At 56.0% G+C, this 24,761-nt stretch overlaps 1 protein-coding gene and 1 long non-coding RNA gene across 4 annotated transcripts in view; both read left to right on the forward strand.

Moving 5' to 3' along the window:
- Positions 1-2,451: 2,451 nt before the first annotated feature.
- Positions 2,452-3,327, forward strand: LOC139042325 (uncharacterized). The gene is made up of 3 exons (XR_011498936.1): positions 2,452-2,558; positions 2,942-3,001; positions 3,191-3,327. It is a non-coding gene; the product is annotated as an uncharacterized lncRNA (long non-coding RNA).
- Positions 3,328-13,805: 10,478 nt separating this feature from the next.
- Positions 13,806-24,761, forward strand: part of ACSF3 (acyl-CoA synthetase family member 3) — a 71,384-nt gene continuing 60,428 nt past the window's right edge. The window contains exons 1-3 of one of the 3 annotated variants that reach the window (XM_070500207.1): positions 13,806-13,934; positions 14,440-14,823; positions 24,016-24,171. In XM_070500207.1, the coding sequence (XP_070356308.1) occupies positions 24,145-24,171 (27 nt within the window). In that variant the 5' untranslated portion in view covers positions 13,806-13,934; positions 14,440-14,823; positions 24,016-24,144. Of the gene's footprint in view, positions 13,935-14,142; positions 15,050-21,931; positions 22,638-24,015; positions 24,172-24,761 lie in introns of those variants that run through there. The other 2 variants (XM_014836573.3, XM_014836574.3) reach the window with 2 other exon arrangements.

Below are 24,761 nucleotides of genomic sequence, written 5' to 3' on the forward strand. Positions count from 1 at the left end.
CAGCCTGGCCTTCCGGAGGCCGCCCTGGCCAGCTGCGCCTGAGCTGATGCGTGCAGTGCGTGGGCGAGGGGCGTTCCACCCGCACCCCCACCCCACCCCCCGGGACGGGAAGTGAAATCGCTGGGTCTGCGCCGGGAGTGCGGCCGAGGGCCAGCAGGGTCCACCAGGCAGGTTTTTCCGGGGTAGATGGGATCCAGTCTGCTGCCCAAGCACCTGGGTGGACTCCAAGTGTCCACAGCTGAGGATCAGAGGGCCTGGCCCTGGCGGGTGTGAGAAAGAGACCCCCGCCCGCCCAGCCTGCTGACTGCTGCTGACCATCAGCTCAGCGTCCGCCAGGAAGAGGCGATCCTGCAGCCACATCACAAGGCACCTGTGCACCCACGTGGCGGCCATGTCTGGGGTCCAGCCGATGTGGGCAGCCTGCAGGAGAGAGTCCGCTGGTGACACTCCAGCCCACCAGGCCTGTTCTCAGCGCCCAGTACGTGTTGCTCAGCACAGCCCCACAGCCACGGTCCTCGCTTTCCACCCACCCACTTCTGCAGATGAGGAAACTGAGGCCCAGAGCCAGGACCAGTTCTGTCACCTGTGTGGCCCCTTGTTTATGGAGTATGAAGCGTTTCAAGATGACGACAGCTGAGCACTGGCCCAGCCAATCCGCACCTTTTGGGGTTGGCTCGTTTCACTCAGCATGATTCCCTTGCCATCCCTCTGAGCTGTCGTGAGCATCAACAGCGTTCCCGGGCCAGGCCAGGAGGGTCTGATGCTTGGCCCCATGTAGGCATTCTCATACTGGGTTCCCTAGAGAACCAGAGTTCCCTGGCCCCTAGGAGGCTGCCTTGGGGCGTGGCCAAGGAAACCCCAGCCCCACCCTGACCCCCAGGAACTCCAGCTGTTCAGCTTACATATTCCTGGTCATTATTGTTTGGAATAAGTGACTATAGGACTTCTATGTAAAAAAAAGTTATCTTTGGAGGAAGGGTGGTTCAAAGAGATACATGTGGTTAAAATGTAAAATGGATCTCACGCAACTCCGCATTTCCACATAAGGGAAACTGAGGCACCAAAAGCAGACGTGAGCTCCTGGGCACCATGGAGCTGACCCAGAATCCAGGTCCCCTGCCTGGTCACTTGGAACCTGGCTGGACGGGCTTGGAGCTGGCCCCGGTGTCAGAGGTTAGGGGTCTCCCTGCTGGTCTGAAGTTCCCTCCCTCATGGCCTGCAGCTCCTGACTCAGGCAGCCCCTTATACTGCTTGCCCTTCGTGGCACCTCCACATCTGTGTGCTGACTGACTCGTGCGAGGACTGGGTCACTATCTCGTGAGGCGCTTGTCACCTCTAGGAGAGAAGGACGTGTGTGTGGAATCACCTGATTGGGGAGGGGCAGGTGACAGGTGACAGCCTGTCCCTCACGCCTGGCCGCTGTCCCCATATCCACCAGCCGAGGACCAGGCACAGCGACAGTGCAGGAGGGTGAGGCCAGGTGCAGACCAGGAGGTGAGCGGGGTGGGGAACGGGAGGCCACGCCCTAGCAAAGAAAATGAAATTTAAAAACATAATCATCGTGCTGGCCAAATAAACTCCTCCACAGCCGGGTTTGACCACTCTGCCGCTCAGGCCTGACTCTGGGGCCTTTGGAGACCCTCCTTCCACTGCACAGGGGCCTGGGCACACCCCACCCACCTTATCGCCGCCGTCAGCAAACATTTGCAGGGCAGCAACAGTAGGCGCCTGCCCCATGTTCCAGATAGACACACCAGGAGCTGAGGCAAGACCTGCCTGGGGGGCCTGAGCTTGAATCCTACTCTGCTGTGGGCTTGCTGTGTGGCCCTGAGCAAGCTGCTGGACCTCTCTGAGCCTCAGTGACTCCAGCTGTAAATGGGGCAGCATGCTGGGCAAGGATAAATGGATCGTACAGGTGAAAGGAGTGGCCCGGGGGTGTTTGTTCAATGGGAATTTTGTCCAGTTTTCTGGTGGGGAGAGTCTCCCTATGAGCTTTGTGTCTAAAGTAAGATGAGGGGAACAGGAGGGGACAGCTGGGGGGGAGTTCCGGGGGCTGACCAAGCCATGCCAGCAATGCCACAGCGGCACCTGGGCCTGGAACCACAGGCACCCTGGAGGGCTGTCATCTGGTGTGTGTCCCAGTGCTGCAGGACTGCAATCCTTGGCCGGGCTCTGTGTGGCCAGGCGGCAGGCAGACATGTGGCAGGCAGCCCTGGCACTGAGGACAAGTGCCCAGCACTGCCCCGCAGCTGTGGGTCTTGTTTGCAAACTGTGCTGCCCAGAGTGGCTGGGGCCCACTGTGGCCGCTTGGCCTGGTCTCCCTGTCCAGAGCTGGAGGCCAAGCTGCATTGGGGTGGCTGCGGCCCTCACCCCCTTTCCCATATGGGGGATGCAGGGGCCCCTCCCACAAAGGAATTGCCAGCCACCACACAGCCCAAAATCCTGGCCATGTCCCCTTCTGCCTTACCAACCAGGGCCAGATCTGCCCTCCTGGAGTGACCAGCACCAGCTCAGGAGGCAGTGCGTCCACCTGTCCACCTCTCCCCTGAAGGACTGGGGTAAGTGAGGTTTAGGGCCATCCACAGGGGCTTGCATCCCTCTGCTTTTGCTGGGGAAACAGTCAGGGGACCAGCTGCCCCAGGTGGAGGGCAGAGCAGTCTCTGGGCTGTGGCTTTTGGGCCAGTGAGTTGGGCTTCTGGCTACTTGCCCCTGCAGCCAACCCCTCCCCTCACTTTCTTGTCCTAAGGATGGACGGGAGCTGGACGTCTGTGTCATCTGCAAATTGCACATCGGGTGGGCACTGGACCCCAGTGGTTCCCTCCCTGAGCTTCTAGCTTCTAGTCGCTGGCACTCAAGAGACAGGAAAAGTCAGAAATGATGTGTGTTGGTCGAGCCTGCCTCCCTCCAGTCGTTCTCATTCCACCTTTCCACCCCTGTGCAGTCGGTGCCTTGCTGACCCATTTTGCAGATGAGTAGACTGAGGCTCAGCGAGGCGTGGATGGTAAGTGGTGGAGCTGGGACCCCAATGCCCGTGTCTCTGCTCTGCGGCCCCCTCCTCATCCCTGGGGCTGCTCTCCCACCTCCGGACCCCCAGGGTGTCCAGGGCCCATGCTGCAGCTACTTCTGATCCAGCCAGCTGGTCTCCCTTCCTTTCTGCCTCCCCACCAAGGCATGCATCCTCCCATCACAGGCCTTATTTTCTTCAATGCAATGGTACCCGTGTGTCTCCCTTACAAGGAGCGTCTCCCAGGCACTGGGCCCTGCCTCCTGTTCACCACGTGTGGCCACCCCCTCCACCATCCTTGACTGTAAAAGGAGAGAGATCATGGCCTCTGTGGGCTAAGAAGTTTGCCGGGGGCGATTCTGTAGGATCGGTTGGCCCGTGCCAACCCAGAGCTACAGCCTGGTGAGTCACTCTTGTCACTCGTCATCATTGAGACTCTCATCATCACTGTCACCTTATCCTGCCCGTCCTTCTCCAGTTCCTTGAGGCCCCGGTCCATATTGCCCTGGACTGTCAGTGGCCCAGCAATCTCTGCCCTCAGGCTTCCAGTCCTCTTCTGCTCCATGTCTCCCAGGATAACGTTCTCCTGGGCCAAGAATCGGCCTGACCCTGCGGCCTGCAACAACGTAGAGCACGGGGGCTGGCTCCTGTGCTCGCTCCTGAGTGCAGGTATCCCAGGGGCTGTGGCTCCTGTCTGGGGGGATGGGACAGGGTCCTGCCCAGGAAGGGCCCTGGGGGAGCACAGGGTCATCTGGCCCCACTTCCTGTGCTCCGGGAAAGAAGATCAAGGCACAGAGGGACCCAGTGGGGTGGCAGGGAGGGGTACAAGGACAGGAGTCTGTGTTGCAGACTGGCTGGCACTGAGCCCGCTCCAGAACGCCCCAGGCGAGGGCCTGAGACTGCTCAGCTGTCATTGTGATTAAACCCAGATGCCCCAAATGTGCTCTGGGGAGAGTTTAAGTGAGAAAACAGAGGACTGGAGAAGTGTTCCCCGGGAACTGGCTTCGTAGGAAGCCGGGGGAGGGAGGAGCAGGCTGCAGAAGACCCAGGCTCCTCACTGATGGCCTGCGACACGGTGTAGGGCGGCCCCTCCACCCATCAGCCTGTCACCGCTGCTTCTGGTCACTAGAACAGCCCACACCTGCTGGGGGGCCAGGAGCGGAGTGGGTGCTGGGACTGGGCCCGGGGCCACCTTGCTCCCCCGAGCCTGCCCAGGGTAAAGCCCGGATGGACGAGCTGTGGCTGGCACCAGAGCTGTGGCTGATGTGGAAATGGGGCACTGAGACCAAAGTGGCCTAAATTCAAAAGTCATTCTGACAGAGAACAGCTGAGGAGACCAGGCGTGGAGGCCGAGTCCAGGCCCCAGCAGAAGTGGGAGCTCCACGTGTGTCTTCTCGGCCAGGGCCTCTGCGGTGGCGCTGGACTCACTGGGGGCACTCGGCGGGGCGGGGCCTAGGGGTGGGTGGTTCTGGAGGGGCCAGGCCCAAAGGGGCCTCCCTGGGCCCATGCTGTGCTCCATTGACCTCCTGGCCTGGGCCTGGGATGTGGACATGAGCCTGGCAGGACCCCCTCCAGGACCTCCCCTATGCGCTGAGCTGCTGGCCACATGGTGCCACGCTTGCCCACGACCTGCCAGGGCACCTTTCCAAGGTCACAGAGACAGGCTGAGACTCCATGCAGTTCCTCCATCCAGAATGTGTGTCAGGACTGTGGTGGAGCTGGGCCCTGGAGCAGTTTGGAACTTCTGGTTTTCCCGACAGTAAGCATGCTCTGAGGAGACAGGGTTGAACCTGGAGCCCAAGCCACCCCTCCAGCCATCAGCCCCACGGCTCCACCCTGGGCGACCGATCTCCCTGGACCCGGGAGGACTGTGGCCCGTGGACAAATCCAGAGGCTGTGGTCCTCCTCCGGGAGCTCTCGGCTTGTGTTTGACAGCAGGGACAAGGGCCGTGGCTTCCAGATGCATTGTCTGGCTCACCTGCTCCCGCCTTGGCTGCGGGATTCCTGAGAACATTCTGCAGATGGGCCGGTTTCCCGGGGCCTGGCCCATCTTTTTTTGGGCCCATCCCCATCTCACCCCTCCCCATTTCTATCTTCATCCTTGCCCTCTGTCCACCACACAGTGGTCGAGTGAAAGGATGACCAAATGAGTGCCTTACTTCTCAGACACTCCAAACTCAGCCAGACTTTGGCTCAGGGGATGCTGTCACCATGCCCTGGAAAGACCCCACGCCCCTCCCAGCACCCCCTTCTTCTCCTTCTGTGGAGATGGGGTGATTCCGAATGCTGGGAAGAGCTGCTCAAGTGGCATAGCATCTGGAAAAGAGCTTTGTAAACTGAGAAGTGCTGAGTGAGGATGTGTTCCCTCATTTCCTGGGGCTGAGGGGCCATCTGGTCCGCACACGGTGATTCTTGCAGGAGCTCCCCTCTTGTCGTTGGCTCCTGTGGGTCTCCCCATTCAAGTGCAGGTTCCCTTGCTCAGGAGGAACCTTTCAACTTCATGAGAGCCGCTTTCTTGAGAGCCGCTTCTGGATCCCTCAGGGCGCTTCAGGTCCCTTCCTGCACAGCACCAGCTGCCCCCTCTGTGGAGGGCAAAACCCGGGCTTGGGGACCTCGGGCACCAGGCAGCAGGCAGGGCCTGGACCCAGGGGCCCTCACAGAAGACACTGTGTCTGCCCTGACTGGCAGTGGGTGCAGATGGTGCTGAGCAGCGAGAGGCACGTGGGATGCAGCGGGGACAGTGGGGCTCGGGGGCTGCTGGCCACCACAGAGGAGGGAGGGAGGCCCGAGGAGGAGGGGAGCACGGTGGGATGAAGAAGGATTTGGAAACAGATCCAATTTCCAGTCGCCAGGAAGTGCATCCCCAGCCACAGGTAGTCGCCGAAGTAGCAGCGGCCACATCCCCACTGGCACCAACAGGGGAGGCTGGGGCCATTCTTACAGCTGCTTCGACAAGCTGGCAGCTGTGCTGCTGCGCCACCTTCAAGGAGCCAGAGCTGGTAGCGGGCTGGCGCCAAGTCAGCTCCCGGCTGCCGAGAGACACATGTTTTGGCACTTGGACAATTTCCTCTCTCCCAGCTCCGAGCAGGGAGGTGTTGCACGCAGGGCATTGGGCAGCATGCCCATGCTGGAGCTCCATCCTGCTGGGCCTTCCCCATTGGCAGCTGCATCCATGGCATCAGCCCAGAGCAGTCAGCCTGTTTATCTATCTCCAGGAGGGAGGTCAGCCACAGGGTCTGGTCCCCACGGTTTGCCTGGCTCTACGTAATGGCATGAGCATCCATGGGAGTCAGGCCCTCTGCAAGGTGCCAGCGAGGCTGAATCTGGAGCTCCGAGCTAATGCAGAACTTTCCCCAAGTCCAGGTGGGCAGGCACTCCCTAGTCAGGTTCCGTCATCCTCATCTCCTTGATGTGGGCCTTGGGTGGAAAAAGGAAGAGCCTGGTGGAAGGAACCAGGGAGAGGCTTGCGGACGTGCTTGTTAAGTATGGACATCCATGTGTGTGCCCACACATACATATGTGCGCCCATGCATGACCACACACACGTGTGTGCCAGTACATATGCACATGTGTGCCCCATACGTGTGTGCTTACTACGTGCGCCCGTACGTGCATGTGTGTGTCCGTGCACTTGTGTGCTTGCCCTTATATGTGTGTGTGCCCCTCCACACCTGTGTGTGGTGTAATTCATCTGAGTCCGAAGGCCTGAGCGCGAACCAGGAGTGCTGAAGCCTGAGGGAGGGGAAGATGGAGCCCACTCAGGCAGGGAGCATCCACCTCTTGTTCTACTCAGGCCCGGTGCACTGGGCGGTGCCCGCCCGCACTGGGGAGGGCAATCTTCTTTGTCTACTGATTTGAATGCTAATCTTCCAGACACACCCTCACAGACACACCCGGGAATGATGTTTTACCGCCGTGTATCCGGGCTCCCCCAATCAGCCAAGTGGACACGTGGAATCCGCCACCAGAGCAGGGGGCGCGGTCTGTGCTTACGTCCCTGTTGTCACAGAAGATGTTAAAAGACCACCCCTCGGGGTGGAGATTTAATATAAACAGTCATTTTGCGGTCTCATCGAGGACAGTCTCAGGGAAGCCATGCTTCTTTGTGTGTGGAGCCGTGAAGGGCACGGCAACCATGAAGACAGCTTGGGGCCGCGGCCTCGATCCTGCTCCCGCAGCAGCAATGTCACCGCCACCCCTGCATCAACACCATTATCGCAAAGGTCAACCTGTGAAGAAGGCAATGACCTCTGAGTGTACTACGCAGCTGGTTTTGACCTCACAGACCCTGAAAGGGCCTTGGGGCTGCCAGGGGGACGGACTATGAGGAGTGCCGGTCCCGAGGACCGAGTTCACGCTCTGCCCGCCTCCACTGCCCCGAGAGGGAACACGCAGGGGATTCGTCTCCCCAGCACCGAGCACTTGCCCGTCCCTGACCGCTGGCCTTTGTCCTGGTGCTGCCCCAGCTGTAACGTAATGTCCACCTGCCTTGCCCAGAGCCTCCCAGCCCTCCAACGCGTCTCTGTGGGACTTCTTTCGCCCCGAGGTCAGCCTCACGGTTCCCTGCTTCCTTGCTCTTAGCTGTGTTGTAGAACCTCAGTTTTGAAGCCCAGCTGCGTGGCCAGGCTCCTTGAGTGTGGTGACCGGGTTCTCCTCCTCCCTAATCAGTGCTCAGCGAGGAAGGCTGATGAGTTGACTGGCTGCCTTATCCCTCCTCCTACTGCCACCTTCTGCTACCTTCAGCCGTAAATAACGGAAGATCCAGACTCAAAGTGGCCAAAGCCGCTTAGCTAGCCTGAGCACAAGTCTAGAGGGAGGACAGCTCTCAACATGATAAGTGCAGTGGTTCTGGCACTTGGGCTCTGTCTGCCTGTTCTCCTGTTGGCTCACTCTCAGGATGGCGCTCCTCATGGTTACGAGACGGCTGTGTAGATTCCAGACATCACACGCAGACGTGACATCCATCTTGGAAAAAGTGGGGCTGCTTCTTCCAACACGTCTCTTCCGTTGGTGAGGAAAACCTTCCGGACTTGCCCTTGCATCTCACAGGCCAGATCCCCGGCAAGAGGAGCGAGATGGCTGTCAGTGGCTTAGGCCAATCACGATTTGCCCTCTGTGGCTGGAGGTCTGGGCCCACCTCTCCTGAAACACATGACTCGTGGGGAAGTTGGGAACATGAACAAAATCAGGGTTCAGAGGAAAGAAGGAAGGTGGAGTGGTGAGCGTTTGTCAAGTGGGTGTGAACAGGTCTGCCAGGGTTGTGGTCCTGGGTTTTCGGAGTACACAGGTGGACTGGTGGCAACAGGCTTTGAAGACAGCTCCTTCCAATGCCAGTCTTTCCCTTTAATATTGCTTCTGCCAGAATCCGTCAGCTGATGCTTTGGGGTGACCAGATACAAGAATTAGGGAGGCTTCCGTGCATTCCTCCATCCCTTCCAAACGCCTTCCGTGTGCCGGGCAGACCACAGGAGAGAGGCAGGGCCGCCCCATCCAGTGCACACCGTACGGTTCCCTCCAGCTTCCCACGGTGGACTCAGAACCAGTGGCTTCTTACTTCCCATGGTGTAAATTCTCGACTCCTCCATCCCACCCCCCAACCTGACCCCAGCGCCCTCACAGCCTTATCTCCTAGCACACCTCTTCAAGCCTGAGTTCCACTGAGCAGTTCTCCACTGAGCAGGAACTGCTCACCCTGGGCCCTGCTGTCCTTCCCCCTCCCATCTCCAAATCCTGCTCATCCTGCAAGGGTCAGATTGAATGCTGCTTTCCCACAACATCTTCCTTGAACCCACCCATCTGAACTGAAGTCTTCCTGATCCCTTCCTACCTTGTGATACAGACATTTTTATAGATGTTTTCTAATGATGAGGATCACTATTTGTTCAGCATTTTCTATATTCCGGGCACAGTAATGAGAGCTTTACACGGAAGATCTTGTTTAGTTTTTATTACACCCACTGGAGGCAGACATTCTTACCCTTGGGTGAGAAACTGAGACCCAGAGATTAACGGACCCAATATCACACAGCTGTAACTGATAGAAGACGTGTATTAGTTGTCTGTCGCTGTGTTCAAATTACCTTGAAACTTAGTGGCTTAAAATAACAAATATTTATTATCTCACAGTTCTGTGTTGGGAATTTGGGTGCATCTCAGCTGGGTGGTCCTGGCTCCCGGTCTCACGTGAACAGGGGCTTCAGTGTTTCATGTGAAGGCTCCACAGGGGATGGAGGAGCTGATTCCAACGCGGCTCCTCACAGGGCCGTGGGCAGGAGGCCTCAGTCCCTCCCCACGTTGACATCTCCACAGGCTGCTCCAGTGTCCTCACAATGTAGTGGCTGGCGTCCCCTAAGTGAGCGATCGGAGAGAGAACCAGAAGGAAGCTTAATGTTTTTTATGCTCTTGCCCAGAAGTCACACACAGCCATTCCTCAAAACCCTGCTGTTGACACGGGTCAGGCCTATTCAGTTGGAATGGAACTACATGTGGGCATGGACACCAGGAGGCGGGGTCCACCAGGGCCGCAGGCAGGATCGGAACCAGATCTTGCCTGACCCTGACACTGGGGTCCGTAACCTGTACCCCGAGCCGTGGCTGACTAGCGAGTCTTCTGTAATGGCTTCCAGAGCTGACTCAGCCCTGGGGACTCCTTCCTAGCGTTTAACAGCCGCTCCCGGTCAGAGCCGGGAGCCTGCAGCGGGAAGGTAATGTGTTCACAGTTTGCAGAAGCTCCCTTTGTACAGAACTGCTGCCAGCCAGATCTGTGTTTTGCTTTAATCAAATGAAAAGGTGCGACCCAGACGCCCCCAGCAGTTTGGGCTCATTAAGCTGGAGGTGTGAAGGAATCAAGGAGGAGGTGATTCCTCCCGCCTCTGCCAGTTCCCAGGATGCTCCAGCTGGAAGGACTTCCTCTGGGGAAGGCTGGGGGTTGGGAGCGGATGGGGGGTGAGGCTGAGCTACACCCGAGCTCTGCCCAAGTTGTCGGGGTGGGGAGGCTTGGCCCGCCTCCCGGAGGGGCAGGTGGGAGCCATCACCCCTTGCAGAGGCCGCAACCCCTCTTGTCTGCCTTCTGGACAAGCCATCCCCATGCATCAACATCCATTTACTGAGCGCCCACTCGGGTCTCTGTTTGAGGGGGCTGGCGATAAAGATGCTGATAACGACAGCAGAGGACGGTAACAGCAGTTAACATTTATGAAGAGCTTAAGTGTCCTGGCTCCCTGATCCTCACAGCAGGATTAAACTAGGAACTGAGGTGAGAGCTGTCATCTCCCCATCTTTTAGACGGGAGGATTAGACACCGGTGAGCTCCCTTATATTCGCAGGGGCTCCCAGGTGGAAGCAGATGCAGACTGAGTGGCCAGCGCCACCCGGCCCTGTGGAGGCCCTGCCCACCCAAGGCTCCTTCCCAAGGACACCTCTCCCAGGGTCCAATCCAAGTGCAGCTCAGGTTCGGAACAGGTGGAACTCCCTCCGGAGGGCTCCAGGAGCAGCGAGGTCTTCTCCTCCCAGGTGATGCAGGCCTCCCAGCTCTAAGCCACCAAGGTGGAAGAAAGCTGTCAGCAATGTACATTTGGGGCCAGTTCCCACCAAATCGAAGGTGCGGGGAGAATGCGTGGGTTCACCAGGCAGCACTGGGAGCAGGTGCAGGTGCTCATCTCTTTGTAAGACAGCTGCTCCCATTTTTCATGCCATCCTTTAGAACCTGTCCACAGACATCGTGGGAAATTCTACTGTACACATAATTTTGTGTTGTAATTTTTTTTACTAGAATTTTTTTTTAAAGATTGGCACCTGAGCTAACATCTGTTGCCAATCTTTTTCTTCCTCTTTTTCTTCTTTTTTCCTTATTCTCCCCAAATCCCCCAGTACATAGTTGCATATTCTAGTTGTAGGTCCTTCTAGTTGTGGCATGTGGGACGCCGCCTCAACTTGGCCTGATGAGTGGTGCCACATCCGCGCCCAGGATCTGAACTGCAAAACCCAGGCCATGGAAGTGGAATGCGTGATCTTAACTGCTCAGCCGTGGGGCCAGCCCTTGTGTTGTAATTTTTGAATTGTAGGATTTGGGAAATTATTTTCATGCTTTTTTTGATGTTGTTGAGGAAGATTAGCCCTGAGCTAACTACTGCCAGTCCTCCTCTTTTTTGCTGAGGAAGCCTGGCCCTAAGCTAACATCCATGCCCATCTTCCTCTACTTTCTATGTGGGACACCTACCACAGCATGGCTTGATGAGCGGTGCCATGTCATCAACTGGGATCCAAACCAGCGAACCCCAGACCACCAAAGGGGAACGTGCGCACTTAACCACTGTGACACTGGGCTGGTCCCTTTTACGCTATTTTTACTCAACCATAGATGGTTATAAGCAATTGTAGGGTTTCTATATAACTCCGTTATTATCCTTGTGATGGCCATGCGTCTCTCATTATCTCGCTGTCTCCTAATTTAGAAGCCAGGGGTAGGACACTTAGGTTGTTTCTTGGTTTGTGGCTATAATGAATAACGCCTCTGAGGATAGAGCCTGCAGGAGACGGTCTGGCCTGGTGCAGGGAGTCTGGTCTTCAGCACAGGGACACGTGTCTGTTCCTTTGATCTCACAAGAGGTGAGGCATGTAGCAGCGGCACGGGACCTGGAGTTCTGGGTTCAAATCCCAGCTCTGCCACTTTGTAGGAATGTGAGCACGGACATGTGATGTGACTTCTCTGAGCCTCAGTTTCCTCATTTGTAAAATGGGTACCATGCAGCCCTTTGCCAGACCGTCACATGGCCCGCTGCCCGCAGAGCCCTGCTCCCACGCACCTCCTCAGAGGGCCCTGGGGCCTCTGTGTCTGAAAGCCTTCTCCATTGCCTGACTGGCTTCGTTTCCCTTCAGATCACTTCTCTGTCTTAGCTCCGGCGGCTATAACAGAGCACCACAGACGACGGGGGCGTAAACAGCAGATATCATTCTCAGGGGCCTCAGGAAGTCCAAGATCAAGGCACAGCAGACCTGCCGTCTGAGAGAGCTTCTTCTGGGTCTGCAGATAGCGTCCTCTCTCTGTGTGCCCCAGGGCACAGAGCAGAGGGAGGCAGCAAGCTCTCTCGTGACTCTCGGAAGGGCCCTAATCTTATCCCGGGGCTCCACCTTCAAGAGCTCATCTAATCCCGATTGCCTCCCAGAGACCCCACTTCTTAACACCCTCACATTAAGGGGTAGGGTTTCCAGAGGTGAATTTGGGGGGACACACACATTCATCCATAACCTCATCCCCGAGCACATTACTTGTTTGTCTATTCATTCACTTTCCTTCTCCTGAGCTGTAAGCTACAGGAGGGAAGGGCTCTGTCTACACCCCATGCTGGGGACACAACCGGGCACATTAGCACCTGCAGGAACACCCGCCCATCTGCCCCAGAAGGCCTGGGAGGCCAAGGGGAGCACTTAGGGTCCATGTTCTTCCGTGGGGGTTGGAGCCTTGATGATAGGATTTGCACGTGGGTGGTGATCTGGTTCCTTTTCCCATCTTGTGCCTGGTGCAAATTGAACCCCTGGGAATCCTCTTGGAGTGTTTAGGGGACCAGAGGCAAGAATGCAGCTGAGGTGACGACAGTGCTGGGCAGGGGCTCCCTGAAGACTGACATGGACACCCCTGAAGCGTTTCCTTGTCCCCTCCCTTTTAAAATTACACTACAGTCTATTTACCACAGTTCACCAGTTATAACCCACACAGTATAAGGAACCACCCTCCCCTTCCTGATCACTGGAGGTGACAACATGAGACAATTCTCTTGATATTTACCCTCATGTGTCTAAGTAGCCTCACGGTCACTGCTGTCACTGTTTGCTCTTGTGATGGACACTCAGGGTTCACGCTCTCCCACCATACCCTGTGTTCCACCCCACACCCTTCCTGCACCCCCATCCCTCCCCACAAGAGTCTGCCATAAACTCAGTTAGATCAACACCAATGTTTGCACATCAGTGTTTACATTATAAATGTTTACATTATTGCCATTTTGTGAATGCTGCTGGGAACTGAGCCTCCTAGAATAACATGATCACTTCCCCTTGGCTGCACATCTCTGTTTTCCTAGTATTCCACCATCGCCTTTTTTTCTTGATCAGTTTTCTCTGTATTTATCCATCTTCTATGCCCAAACTCTCCCTCGATTGTTCAAATCTCCTCTAATGGGCAAACACACCAGACATCCCATCAGTGTTGTCTTCCTGAGGATGACCGCTCCCACTGTCAGGTGGGGGTCCCCCGGGGGGCACAGGAGGTGGGGACAGCCAGGAAGCTGGGATCTGACTCAGCTTTTAACTGGGCCACTCTGGCTGCAGCGCTGGGAACAGACTGAGGGGGAGGTGCAAGTGGGGAGGCCAGGAGGCTGTTCTAGTGATTCGGGTGTGAAAGAGGGCCTCCCAGGGTGGCTGCAGTGGAGATGGGGGAAGTGGCTGGCTTCTGAAAAATTCTGAAGGACAAGCCAACAGGACTAGACATGCACCAGGGGTGATGGAGGAGACGGGACGGCTGTGGGCAACTGCTTAGGGCACTGTCTTGGTCTGTTCCGGAGGCTGTAACAGAAGCTCACAGACTGGGGGGCTTACAAACCAGACACGTTTTTCTCACAGTCTGGAGGCTGGAAGTCCAGGATCAAGGTGCCTGCACATACGGTGTCTGGTGGGAGCCTCTTCCTCATAGATACCATCTTTTCACTGTGTCCTCACACGGCAGAAGGGACAAGGGAGCTCTCTGGGGCGTCTTTCATAAGAGCACTAATCCCACTTGTGGTGTCTCTCCCTTCATGACTAAGCACCTCCCCAAGGCCCCAATTCCTACCACATCACATTGGGGGTTAGGGCTTCGACCTATGAATGCCGGAGACACAACATTCAGGCCCTGAGTTCAGGTGGATCACGTCGTGGGAGCGACTCTCTTGGACGTGTGAGTGCGATGTCCCGTGGGCAGTTTAGGGTCTTCAACACCCCACGCTGTTGGCTAAGTTTCTGCGGGCCACTTTCACTCACGTACCAGGCGCTCTGTAGCCTTTGACCCAGAAGCCCATGCCCCTTAGTTCTGCTCATTTTCTCGAATTTCTTTGATTTCTTCCCTTCCTGATCCCCCGGAAGGGCACGTTTCCGCATCGTGCTCTCCCGCTCCCCATCCCTGAGCCGCGTCGCCCTGGTTCTGGAGGTTTCCGGCCCGTCCTTCCTGGAGCAGCTGTGGACGCAGACGGAGGCCCGGACGCCCCTTCTCCGCGTGACCCCGCGGCGGCGGCGGGCCCACGGCCGGCCCCCAGACCCAGCTCCTGTCTCCCAGGAAACCCTCCTCCCGAGGGGCCTCCGCGCCCCGCCAGGAAGGGAGGCGCTCGGGAAAGTCAGGCCTGCGTCAGTCATGCCCACGGCGGCACATCCGGCTTGCCTGATTTTGATTTTTATTCTTATTTTAGAGAAGAAGCCACACATTTCCGCCAAAGAGAGGGAGTCTGCGTCGGGTAGACGCCTCCTTTGCTGCCCGGGAGTTACGACTTGCCCCAGCTCGGCTGGTGTCCGCTCAGCGCCCAGGGAGCCCGCGGACCCGGGCCCCGGGAGGCGGCCGTGCGGCTGCTAAGTTAAACGAGAATAAAAGCAAAAGTCCCCGCTCTGCGGGCCGCCCTCCGGCACCAGCCGGCCGTCCGCACCGGAACCCAACGCGAGGGCCCCAGGCCGCGCCGGGGGACGCAACGGGCAAAGGACGCGGGGTGCGCGCAGCCGCGCTTCCGGTTCCGGTTCCGGCCCGACCCGAGGAGGAGGAGGGGAGCAGGAAGAGGAGGAGCGGAGCGCTGGCTGCCGAGGTACACCCCGCCGTCCAGGCCTCCTCTTCCCGCCGCCGCCGCGAGGGTCCGGCTCCTCCCTCCCGTCGCCTCCCGGGGCGTCGTCTTCTTGGCCGCGGGGCCCGGGTCACGTGCGGGGACCCCACCGTTCGGGGGCCGGGCGGTGCTGGCGCTCGGGGAGCGACCGGGGCCCGGGAGGGTGTTGAGTTCGTCGAGTCCGCTCTCAGCCGTGGTTAGAAGGGACTCGGTCCGTGCGTCCCAGTAAATCCATTTCCCTTCTCCCCGGGCCCGCAGGGCCGCCTGGAGCACCTCCCTCCCCCGTTGTATTTATTTGTCCGCCTGCGCGGGGCGCTGGGTGAGGTGCATAGCGCTGAGGTAGAGCCGGCCCAGCCCCCGCCGGCAGGTTCCTCTGTACACAAACAATGACAGTGTGTAAGTGCCAGGTTTTTGGAGGACTTGGTGAGCAGCCAACTTGCCGCAGAGAAGGGAGACTTTAAAGAGGAGGTGATATTGAGCTGGGCTTTGAAGGATGACTAGGAGTTTGCCAAAAAGGGAAAGGACGAGAGCTTCGAGGTGGCAACAGGAGTCACTCATTTGGGGAGCTGTGGATTCCCAGACCCCGGAGGGGAGATATTTGTGCTGGGGGCCTGGGTGGAAACGGCAGTCGGGGGCGCTTATCCTGGGCCCAGGGGCGCAGACGTTGCCAGTGGGCTTCAGGGTGCCCTGAGAGATTGTGATGTGAAGTGTGACTCAATCTAGTGATGGTTCCAGGGTCTATGCTGTGACCACTGTAAAAGGAGACTTGCTTGTGCTCACACTGTAGTCCCGGAACCCCCATTCAAGGCAGACTGAATCACTGGATTAAACTGTGGGCCTGGGAGGGTAAGCTTCGTTCCTCCAGATGGCATTTTAAAAATAGTATTTTACTTCCTAATATGGATATGGGCTTAAGTGCGTGTTTTTCCCTTTTGGTTTTTTGATTTGAATGTAGTGCTCATGAAAGCAACGTGAGTGGCTGTTACTTAAAAATGTAACTTTGAAAACAACCCCCTAAACCACAGGCATCGTATTGAAACAAGTGTCCTCCACATGGGGAGCGTGGTCCACTTCTGCCACCCCACACCTTCATCACTGCAGCAGATGACAGGAAGCGCTGGGGTCTGCGTTGAACTTGGTCTGGGGGGTCTGGGGTGGTGGTGATGGATCAGGTGCCGTTTTATTCATTTCGAAACCAGCCGCCTTCATTTGAATGCAAGTATCATTCTTATCAAGTAATTTTTGTCGTGCAGCTCCGTGGTGAGCACCCTGCTAAGGATGGCGTGGCGGTTTGCTTTTGCCTCCATGTGTGCCAGGTCGTTTTCATACGAGCTCCCTGCTGCAGGTCTTGTTACTACAGATGGACACGAAGGCTTAGCCGGGTGAAGAAAGCTAGGAAGGAAGGAGCGGATGTCCCAGGCTGGGTCCTTGTTGACTCTAAAATCTGGGCTCTTAACCGGTATTCTTAAGACACAAAAGACGTAATCTTCCTGGTGGTGTCCGGGTCCTGAGAGTCCATATGCCAGGTGGGCTACCCGTGCATCTGGGTGGTTAGACCACAAGTGGTCTCTGCTGGGTCTCTGGCTGGGCTCCTGCCTCCCAGAGCAGTCTGAGAGCAGCATGTCCTTCTCGGGGAGGAGGGTGTCCTGGCTCACCAGCAGGCAGGTTTCCATGCTCTTGGCTGGGGGTCTTTCACATTGCTGGTTGGTGACAGCGGTTATCTCAGCTTGGTCAAAGGGCTGAGAGCAGTTTTATGAAGTGGGTTAATTGAGACAGGGAAAACCCAGGGCCAAAGTGCATTTATTTGGCGCAGCATCACTCCAGGCTTTCTGCTGGGGGTGATGGGGAGCCCCGTGACCAAAGGGATCCTGTGGTGGGAAGGTGGGTCTCTTCCTAGGGAGCTGTTGATCTTTCTGGACCTGGAGGTGTTCAGGACACAGTCATCTGCCCTGGACAGATTTTTGGTTTACTTCTTCAAGGCAGGGCCCTGATCCCCATGACCATGAAGATTTAGCTCTGTACTGAAAGAAGTTACTACGATGGAGTGGTTTCGGGGTCACATAATGTGAGGGACATAAAAACTGTTTTGAAGGGGTGGCGTCCTGCTCCCACATGTTTGGCGGGAGAATGGATTAGTACAGCCACTCCGCAGACAGCCCCGGGGGAGCGCAGTTCTGTGCACCTCCCATGCCTCCTGCCCTGCACGCATGCTTGTCTGGCTCCTTCTCACTCTGAGCTCCAGCTCCACCGCCCTCCCAGGAGGGCCTGCCTGCAGGGGCGCTCTGCTCACGGGCACTGGGACCCTGTCTGCCTGGCTCACGCCCGGCTGCATGCAGAGCCCCCATGCAGAGCTCATCGCAGTCTCACTACCTCCCACTCAGGGACTGGGTGGCAGGAGGTGGAACCCAGTCTCTGTTGCCACAGGTGTGCGGCCTGACTGAACCCAGTGCTCAGTGCTGGCACAGCATGCGGTTGAATGGCTGTTGTCAGAACATACTTTTTCATTGTCTGTGTAAACCTTTTATGAACCAGTAGCTTTAATTAAAAGAAGAATGCCGTTATCTCATTTTTATTTGCTTCTATGATTTTGAGAGATTAAAGAGCTGTAGACAGTTATAAACGTCCTGTAGATTCACCATCCAGAACAAATATTTTCTGTATATTTAGATATACTTTTTTGTATAAAAGAAAATATTAATGCTGAAGTTGAAGCATCCCCATTTTTAAAAAATAAATGACATTTACTAGACTTTTTATCTGATTACAAAAGTCATACATGCTCATTGTATGTATTGTATACATGTAGCAAAATTGGAGAAAATTGAGAAGCACTAAGAAGAAAGAGAAATCACACCTGGACGTTGACCTTCAAGTCTCCTTTGTGACTGGCCGTCCTTCTTCCCTTAGTGGTGTTGTGGAAGCTTCTCCCCGTCAGCATGTGCCCCCACAGTTGTTCTGGGGCCCCAACACCACACATGTATGCCCAGTTTTCTCAGACCTCTTCTTGACCATTTGGTTTGGTTCCGGTGTTTCCATGTTATAAAGAACTCTGCCGTGAGCCCCCGTGTCTGCATCTTTATGTACATCTCTGATGCTTCCTTGGGATACATTCTTAGAATACACTGGGAACAAAGGGCTTGCATTTCCTGTTTTCATGTCTCATTTTGAAGTGCCTGTGCAGCATCCCTTCGGATGGCCGAGGGTTGCTGGGCCTCTCCCCCTCGCCTGCGTCCTGGGGCAGCCCTGCAGGTAGCCTGTGAAGTGCTATTGAGTTATGGTGTGATGGCGCTCTCGCTGCTCCCTGTGGCTGATACTCCTCATCGCCTGGGCTTGCGAGCCTGGGCGGGTTTGGACTGCTGCCTCTCCTGTGATTTTGTGGCCTCGGGCAGTTTACTTCACCTCTTCTCTCTGTCCCATTTGGGAGTCGTGGCTCTGACTGCCTGCTCAGCCGTCCATCTCCAGCGCAGGCAGCAAGCCCACCCTCCCACCCTAAGCAGAGGTCCCCAGCGAGGGAGGGAAGCTGGGGGTCAGCCCTGTTTTCCACTTTTCCATTTTGAGTCCTCAGACTCCAGCTTCTCGTGACCCCCCTTGCCCCATGTCATGCAGCTCCTGGGGCCCCAGGGGGAACTGGCAGAGTGCTCGCACCTCCCTATAAGAGGCGAGGGTGCCTATTCTCTAAGACCCCAGGGATGCCCTTCAGGGTGACCTGGGAGGTGTTGTGGAAAGGGGAGTCATGTTGATTTTGGCAGCTGCAGCTGTGGGGTGGTGTCTGACCGCCCACTCCCCTGTGCCTCCCAGGGAGAGGGGTGGGAGGAGCTGCCATTCCTGGTTCGTCTGTCATCTGTCTGTCTTCCATGTGTCTGTCTGTGTGAGCAGCACCCAGCTGCCTGAGTTCTCCTGAGCACCCCAGAAGATGCCGTGGCTTCCAGCTGGCACCCCTGGAACATCTCTCTTGTGCTCTTACCAGCAGGAGTCTGGCCTCGGGCTGTAACCCAGAAATACTGTGTATTCGGGTTTCTGTTGCTGTTTGCATGTTCTCTTTGTTTTTGTGTCTGCCCCCCCCAGCCCCCCCGGCCCCCCCGCCACCTGTCAAGCAAATAGAGAAGAATTTGCTAGAAGTGAGAAAAGGAAACACGTAAAAGCTGCCCTGGGTTGCTTTTTACTAGCAGACTTTCTTTCTGAAACCGGCATATCTCACATGTTTATCACATTTCTTGTTTTCTCTGGTTGAGCCCAGCTGTTTCTTATAATTTGCCAGGTTTCTTTATAGTAACAGAAATGCAGGGGTGTAAAACCAGCCGTGACTCCACCGATGAACGTGTGTGTAGGGCAGGACATGGAGAAGTCCAGGCCACTCTGGCTGTTGAGAGCCTGCTTCTTTCACCAGGAAAGAGTGTGGGTCAAGTGTATATGAGAATCAGCCATTTGGCCGAGGCCATGGAGCCTTAAGGAGTGTTCGCACAGGTCCTCAGAGCAGCCCACTAGAGCTGAGAGGGAGTCCCTGCAGAAGCACCTGGGGTGGACTGTCTCCAAGGTGTCTGATTTCCCCACTTGGCTGGAGGCTGGTGTGGTTGCCCTGGTTCCTCTGGGGGCGGGGCTGGGTGACTTTCTATGGGGAGCCCATGGCTGCAGCGGAAACCAGGCCACCGAAGCTAACAGGCAATACCAGTACTAGCATGCTGAGGGCCTCATGTACAAAGCATCGCTCAGATCTGGCTATTCTTAATGTAGTAGAGTTTGTTTGTTTTGTTAGGTAATTATAAAGTGTGTATAATCTGTTTTTTAAATTAAGAACCGAGAACAAAACTGTTCAGTTCATATAACAAACAATAACACATTAGTTTTCCCCCATGGCAAGTTAATGAAAGAGCCAGAGAAATGAGGGTTTGTCAGGGAGAATGTGCCGAGCATGGGAGGAGCAGCTCCCGCAGAGCAGCGGGAGGGGCGTGGAGAAGCAGAGAGTGGGGCTGGGCTGCCTCCTGTGGGCAGGGGCCACCTGCCAGGTCATTCCTCACCTTCCTTGTTTTCCTGGGCCTGAAGGAAGGGAACGAGACCCACAGCTTTTATTTTATAATGTTATCAGACGGCCCATTGGCAGGCATCCTGTCAGCCTGTGGCATTCAGAAGCGCCCTCTGGGGTCCCCTGTGCCTGCCCCCCTCCAGGAACAGCTAGCCACACTTTCCACCCACTAGTCATTTCCTTGTGCTCATGTGGGCCAAAGCAGCCGTGGGCTTCTAGTGTGGTTGACTGTGGCGAGAAAAGGTGGCTGGCGTGGGAAGGCTCAGGTCGGACTCCTGTCTCTGCTTTAGGAACTCGACAGCTTTGAGTTTTCTCGTGTGTCCCATAGAGTTAAAAGTGGTTGCCGTGTTTACTGAACAGGGTGGCTAAAGGTGAAATTACAAGATGAAAACACATCATAACATATTAAGTGTATTATCACTGTCAAAACAATACTCATTAAGAGGCCTGCCCTGTGGCGTAGCAGTTAAGTTTGCATGCTCGGCTTCGGTGAACCCCTGGGCTGCCAGGTTGGATCCCAGGCACGGACATGTGCACTGCTGTCAAGCCATGCTGTGGCAGGTGTCCCACATATAAAGTAGAGGAAGATGGGCATGGATATTAGCTCAGGGCCAGTCTTCCTCAAAAAAAAAAAACCCCAGTACTCATTAAAATCCTTTAGGAGCCCCTTGGATAGCTCGTCCACTCAGCTCCCGGTCATGGATGCTGCTCTGACCAAGAGCCACAAGTTGGAGCTGAGAGGAGGGCAGAGGCCAGAGGGTGCTCCTGGGTAGGAAGGCACTGTGACCCTTCTTTGGCTCCAGAGGCTGTAGTGGGGAGCAGGGATTCCTGGAGGAGCTGTGAAATTGGGGCCTCAAACCAGGGCCAGTGGTGGTTCTTGACCTTCCAGGCCGCACTGGCACTGGGGAGGAAGCATTTTCAGTTTTGCTGGTAGCAAAGAGTCTGGTGGCAGGTGGGCTCCTGACCTGAACTGAGCTGAGCTTCAGTGGTAAACTGCTGTCTATGCAGAAGCAGTTTGAAAAGTGCATGCCCTTTCTTATTGAGTACCCACGTGGTGACTGTCCCCCGGGACAGTGTCCTAGAGCAGGATGGCAAGTCAGACTGGCCCTTGACAGCTAGAGCTTTGGACCGGGCCCTCCCTCCCACGTCTCCCCTCTCTCCACCCTCCTAAGAATTCTAGTTGAGCCAGCTGGTCATGACCCCTTCAGTGAGCTCTCACTTCTTGCTGACTATTTTGGCCATTATTTAGTAGTTATGTTTTTTGGGGAGAGAGAGAAGAGTTATGTTTCAGCTTAAAAAGAAAGCCCTGATGTTCAGACATGTGCACTTGGCTTCGTTTAAGACTGCGGCACCAGGTTCCCGGATGCCCACCATTTGGGAAGCATTCGAGAACAGAAGCAAGCCTGGGTCTGTGTTGGGCTCGCTCAGGTGTCCAGCTTCGCCCGCCAGTGGAGAGAGAATATTTGGATAGTGACCCTTGTGTTCCCTCCTCTTAGCTAGTATTTTTCCAGGCTCAGATTTTTTTTTTTAAAGATTTTAGTTTTTCCTTTTTCTCCCCAAAGCCCCCCGGTACGTTGTTGTATATTCTTCGTTGTGGGTCCTTCTAGTTGTGGCATATAGGATGCTGCCTCCGCGTGGCTTGATGAGCAGTGCCATGTCCGCACCCAGGATTCTAACCAACGAAACACTGGGCCGCCTGCAGCGGAGCGCGTGAACTTAACCATTCGGCCACGGGACCAGCCCCATCCAGGCTCAGATTTTTAAAAACTGGTGTTCAGAATTTACCTTAAGTGCATTGAATTCTACTCACTTTGCCTTGGTTTTACCTAGTTTAGTTCATTGTTTTAGAACCTTGTGTGGTTTTGAAATCCTTAAACTAACGTTAAATAGAATGCTAAAATGTTGGACATTTAAGTTTCAAAGGTGTATGGCAAGAGCGTTTACGGTTTCTATTTTGGGATGTTACCTTATGATTGACGGTCAACAGACTCCATCTGGATGGGTATTTTAAATCTTGCTTTGGGCAAGTAGGGCCGATCTGGCAGCAGTAATCTGGTGCCCCTCTCTTTCCAGCCCCGCCCCAGCTAAACCGAGTCGGACATTTGTCGGTGCCATGCCACCCCACGTGGTGATGTCCTTCCGGCGCCTGGTCTGGGCCCTGGCCTCCCACCGGCCGGCTCCCTTGAGACACGAAGGAATCCGCCCCCTGCATGCAGCCCCAGCAGCCTGCTCTGACAGAAGCGCCCCGGTGTTCACCCGTGCCCTGGCCTTCGGGGACAGAGTTGCCCTTGTTGACCAGCACGGCCACCACACGTACAAGGACCTTTACCACCGCAGCCTCTGCCTGTCCCGGGAGATCTGCAGGCTCCGTGAGTGTGCCGGCGGGGACCTCCAGGAGGAGAGGATCTCCTTCATGTGCTCCAACGACGTCTCCTATGTGGTGGCTCAGTGGGCCTCATGGATGAGCGGCGGCATCGCCGTCCCTCTCTACAGGAAGCACCCCCAGGCCGAGCTGGAGTATTTCATCCAGGACTCCCGCAGCTCGGTGGTCCTTGCCGGCCAGGAGTACGTGGAGCTCCTGAGCCCAGTGGTCAGGAAGCTGGGGGTCCCGCTCCTGCCTCTCACGCCTACAGTCTATGATGGCGTGGCTGAGGAAGCCGGGGATGGGCAGTTACCAGAGCGGGACTGGAGAGACCGGGGTGCCATGATCATCTACACCAGTGGGACCACTGGGAGGCCCAAGGGCGTCCTGAGCACCCACTACAACATCAGGGCCGTGGTGAGTGCTCGCTCAGGCCACACCATCGGGAGGGGTCTGCTCTGTCCCTCTCAGGCCCATTGCCTACAGCAGCAGTTATTGTGTGGCCCCTGGGCCAGGTCCGTAGGTCGGAAGTGCCTTCCAGGGTGGTCTGTTGTTCCTTCACCTTTCTGTAGGGCCAGTCACAGCTGTCACCACCCTTCCAGCCCTACCTGAAATACTCAGCAATAAAGGGTCACGGTGCCAGGGGATCCAGTCCACTAACCCGCGTAGGATGGCTCCTGGGAAAGGGCCAAGGGGCAAGTGCTCAGGTGTGGAGGGATTTACTAGTGTGTGAGGACAGAAGGGGCCACTCACTGTGCGTGATGTTCAGGTAGTCTTCAAGGAGACCAGCCACAGAGTGAATATGCAGGGTGTATGATCAGCACCCAAAATTGGGGCTTATTAGGGAAACCTGTAGGCAGGAACTCATGCATATCATGTCTGAGGCCTTGTTTTTGTGTTCTGTAGCCTCAGTTACATCTGTACAAAACTCCCAGCCCCTTTATTTATCTGTAATGTATAACCTTCTTGCTTCCAAAAAGTATTTCTAGGTACCATAAAGACTCTTACACAGTAGGAGCAATAAGATAAAATAGAAGCTCCGAACCACAAAGAGGAAGGTAATGATCAGTGCCTTCAAGTGTCAGGCTAATTCAGTCCCCCAAGTCAGGGGCACACTGAGTCCAGCTGGCTGTAAGCAAGGTGCAGTGGTCTGTTACCTCTTTCTCCTGGAAGGCGGACTTGCTGTCTGTAGAGACCATCTCTGGACTTATATTTCCAAGGGAATGAGTCTCTCGCCTGTGTTTGCATGTAGCGGTCCCTGCAGGACCACGTCCTCAGTAGTGATTTCAGAGGGTTCACATGGGCGTGTCTCACGTTGCTTCTCAGTAAAACCTGCGGATACACCTGGAAAACCCAGCTCTGGGTTCTGTCACGGCTGAGCTGGGGCGAGGATAGTGGTGGACTCAGCAGGGAGCTCAGCCAGGCAGCAGAGGCCGGTGACTGGATTCCAGCCTGGACTGGTGAGGCCCTGAATCCCAGGGCCTGTCGGAGCTGTGGTTGCAACTCTTGACCACCTTGGGGGAGAGCCACCAAGAGTGTTTGCCAAGGCCATGGGACCCCCAAATCAAAGACCCTTTCCAATTTGCTAAAGCCCCGAATTGTACGGCTCTCTTCTCTGACACGAGGGTGAGTGGGTGAACCCACAGACCCTCGGTGGTTTTGTCACCATCTCCTGTTAAGGGCGGGACAGCAAAGAATGGCCTTCCTCCTCCTCCTCTCAGCTAGAGTGCCTGCTCTGAACTCCCTCGTCCTGCTGTGGCTTCCCCCCTGCTCAGGCTCTGCTGATGTCCTGCAGGTGACCGGGCTGGTCCACAAGTGGGGGTGGACTAAAGACGATGTGATCCTCCACGTCCTCCCACTGCACCATGTCCACGGCGTGGTCAACAAGCTGCTCTGTCCACTCTGGGTGGGAGCCACCTGTGTGATGCTGCCCAACTTCAATGCTCAGCTGGTAAGTCGGGGTGGGCTCTCGGCTTGGATGCCCCCTGGGCCCTGCTCCTTCCTCTGGTGTGTAGACTCTGGCAGCTGGCAAAGGTTGTGTGAGGTTCCTGTTGCCACTGTAACAAATGATCCTAAACTGGGTGGCTTCAAACAGCACAGTTTATTCCTTCACAGTTCTGGAAGTCAGAAGTGCGAAATGAGTCTCATGGACTAAAATGAAAGTGTCAGCAGTGCTGGTTCTGTCTGCAGGCTCTCGGGGAGAGTCTGTTCCTTGCCTCTTCCAGCTTCTAGACACAGCTGCATTTCTTGCCTCGTGGCGGCATCACTGCAGTCTCTGCTTCTGTGGTCTCATGGCCGCCGCCTCTTCTGTGGTCAAGTCTCCCTCCGCCTCCTCTCATAAGCACCCTATGATGGCATGGGGCCCCCTGGATATCCAGGCTAACCTCCTCATATCAAGATCCTTAACCTCGTCATGTCTGCAAGTCCCTTTTGCCACATAAGGTCACATGTTCATGGGGATTAGGATGTGGATATTCTGGGGCTCTTCAGGTGACCACACCAGCATTCCAGCGTGGATGGTCCAGCTGGGGGCTCTTTCTT

Source organism: Equus asinus, chromosome 28 (genome assembly GCF_041296235.1).
Source record: "Equus asinus isolate D_3611 breed Donkey chromosome 28, EquAss-T2T_v2, whole genome shotgun sequence".
NCBI lineage: Eukaryota > Metazoa > Chordata > Mammalia > Perissodactyla > Equidae > Equus > Equus asinus.